The 2555-nt window shown below is 44.3% G+C and overlaps 1 protein-coding gene across 3 annotated transcripts in view; it reads left to right on the plus strand.

Annotated features, from left to right (window-relative positions):
* Positions 1–2555, plus strand: part of LOC126402228 (6-phosphofructo-2-kinase/fructose-2,6-bisphosphatase-like) — a 90520-nt gene that overhangs the window by 74841 nt on the left and 13124 nt on the right. For all 3 annotated transcript variants that reach the window (XM_050064014.1, XM_050064015.1, XM_050064013.1), the window contains 4 exons: positions 762–883; positions 1222–1429; positions 1519–1665; positions 1913–2017. In XM_050064014.1, the coding sequence (XP_049919971.1) occupies positions 762–883; positions 1222–1429; positions 1519–1665; positions 1913–2017 (582 nt within the window). The remainder of the gene's footprint in view (positions 1–761; positions 884–1221; positions 1430–1518; positions 1666–1912; positions 2018–2555) is intronic.

Genomic DNA, 2555 nt, shown 5'->3' on the forward strand with positions numbered 1-2555 from the left:
CCAACGGCATGGGTAATGAGCATCATTACTGATTGCCAGAGTGACTCGCTGAGCAAATTCAAATTGTGCTCTCGCGAGAACTCTGGATTTCCAGGGTATTCTTTAGGCGCTGTGCTCGTGATTTTTAGAGCGTCTTCTTGAATGCGTTCTGTTTTACGGTTTTACCTGGTCGCTACCTTTAAAGTCCTGACCTGACCTGTGTGCTGTTGTTGGCTCGAGGCTACGAACTGCTTCCTGAACACAGCAAAATAAGAACACTAATAAAATCCAGACAGAGTGCCTGGAGAGAGTCTCTGCAGATAAATACACCACCACACACTCAGAGTCATTGTGTTACATTACTGTATCAGATTACTCCATGCTCAGTAATCTTACACTCACTGTTTTCACTCTAAGAGGCTAACCAGAGATGGGCTGCAAGTTCACCACAGCTAGAATCTGAATGCATTGGATCTACTTTGTATTTTACACATGAAGCAATGTCTTGTGCATTTGTCCCTGTCAAATAAATAAGTGATGACTGAGAGGGATTACTGCTGTATTTAAGTACAAATGAATTTGAAAACAGCAATGTACATCAAATGTGAGCAGCTTAGAAGGTTTGTTGAATCCAACATGCAGCATCATAAGTCCGAATCTGACATGACCTTGCATGAGTCCCGCTGTGTTTGCTAAAAGCCTGTGATGTTGGTCACAAGATGAGGACATTCACTGTAGTTTTGTGTCTCACTCAGACCTTCAAACTTTCTCTCTAAAAATAGGAGGTGAAGCTGAGCAGTCCAGACTACGTAGGCTGTGACAAAGAGGAGGCTGTGGCTGACTTCCTGAAGAGGATCGAATGTTACAAGTTGAACTACGTCCCGCTGGATGACAACAAGGACAGGTGAGAGCATCTACAACGAGACACCAGCCCAGTGTTCCTATTTCCATCCTCCCTGGGTGATTCTCACCTCATGGTTTACATTCAGTGTGTCCTCTATGTGAAGTAATGATGTGCAGGTCTGACGTCTGACTGAATTTTGTGTTCCATCAATCATATGTGTCATTTTTAAACTTAATAATAATAATAATTTTCTGGGACATTAACCGAACTGTGTAAATCTCATACCGTTGCAGCCCTACTGATCCTACACATCAATATTTGTGTGCGTATATCCAAAGCACCACATGTGAATTAATCCGCTGCTGAAAATAGTTCCTACTCTTCTCGTCCCTACGCAGAAACTTGTCCTACATCAAGATCTTCAACGTGGGCAGCAGGTACCTGGTGAACCGGGTCCAGGACCACATTCAGAGCAGGATAGTCTACTACCTCATGAACATCCACGTCACCCCCAGGTCCATCTACCTGTGTCGCCACGGAGAGAGCGACCTCAACCTTGTGGGCCGCATCGGAGGCGACTCCGGACTGTCGCCTCGTGGTGCAAAGGTTAGGAGTGTTTGGTCAGTGTGTGTGTGGACTTTATATATCACATCCTGTTTCTGTGCTCACGTCCTCTGTGTGCATGTGTCCGTCAGTTTGCCAGTGCTCTGGGGACGTACATGCGTGGGCAGTGTATCACTGACCTGAAGGTGTGGACGAGCCACATGAAGAGGACCATCCAGACTGCCGAGGCTCTGGGAGTCCCGTATGAACAGTGGAAGGCCCTCAATGAGATCGACGCTGTGAGTGCTGAGAATACGTGTGTGTGTGTGTGTGTGTGTGTGTGTGTTTATAGTGTATTCATGCTGATCGATGGACACGTCAAAAACACGTGACTAAACTAAGATGTTCTACAACATGTTCTCTACATAGTTTGTGTAGTTCTGTGTACTATTTAGAAACTGTTTCCCTGGTTGTGTGTGTGTGTGTGTGTGTTTGAGGGCTGAGGGTGACAGTTGTGTGATTTATTTTCTGTATTCGCTGCCTCAGGGGGTTTGTGAGGAAATGACATACGAAGAGATTCAGCAGAACTACCCAGAGGAGTTTGCACTGAGGGACCAAGACAAGTATCGCTACCGCTACCCGAAAGGAGAGGTGAGGAAGGAGTGTAAAAAAATATAAGCCTTTTTTCCTTATTTCATTTCTCAGTATTTTTATGGTTGTGTGTTTAGACTGTAAAGATGTGGAGAGGGGAGGCAGCGTCTCTATAGTCAAAGTTAGAACTGAACTCAGACTTCACTTGAATGTCGTGATGATAAAACAGTCATCACCATGAACATCAGTGCACTGCACAAACCCATGAAGCACTCGTCACTTCCTTCGTGATAAGATAAAATGTTGGAGCACAGAATCTGAAGACTACTTTACGAATGAGCCACATCATATTGATGATAGTATCTCATGAAGAGATAAATGATTTAACTGATGTCAAATATACATGTTTTGTATCTTTTTGTGGTACTCCACCCAAATGCCTAAAATGACATACCCAAATTAAAATGACTGTAGCTTCTGAACCGCTCTGACTACATGCATGCATGAGGTCTTGCCAGAAAGAAAACTCCCTGAAGTTTCTTGTGAAAGTGTCAGAAACACTCTAGGTGATACAGAGACAGAGTAATGGGCCTCTGAA

The sequence above is a fragment of the Epinephelus moara genome, chromosome 16, assembly GCF_006386435.1.
Source record: "Epinephelus moara isolate mb chromosome 16, YSFRI_EMoa_1.0, whole genome shotgun sequence".
NCBI lineage: Eukaryota > Metazoa > Chordata > Actinopteri > Perciformes > Serranidae > Epinephelus > Epinephelus moara.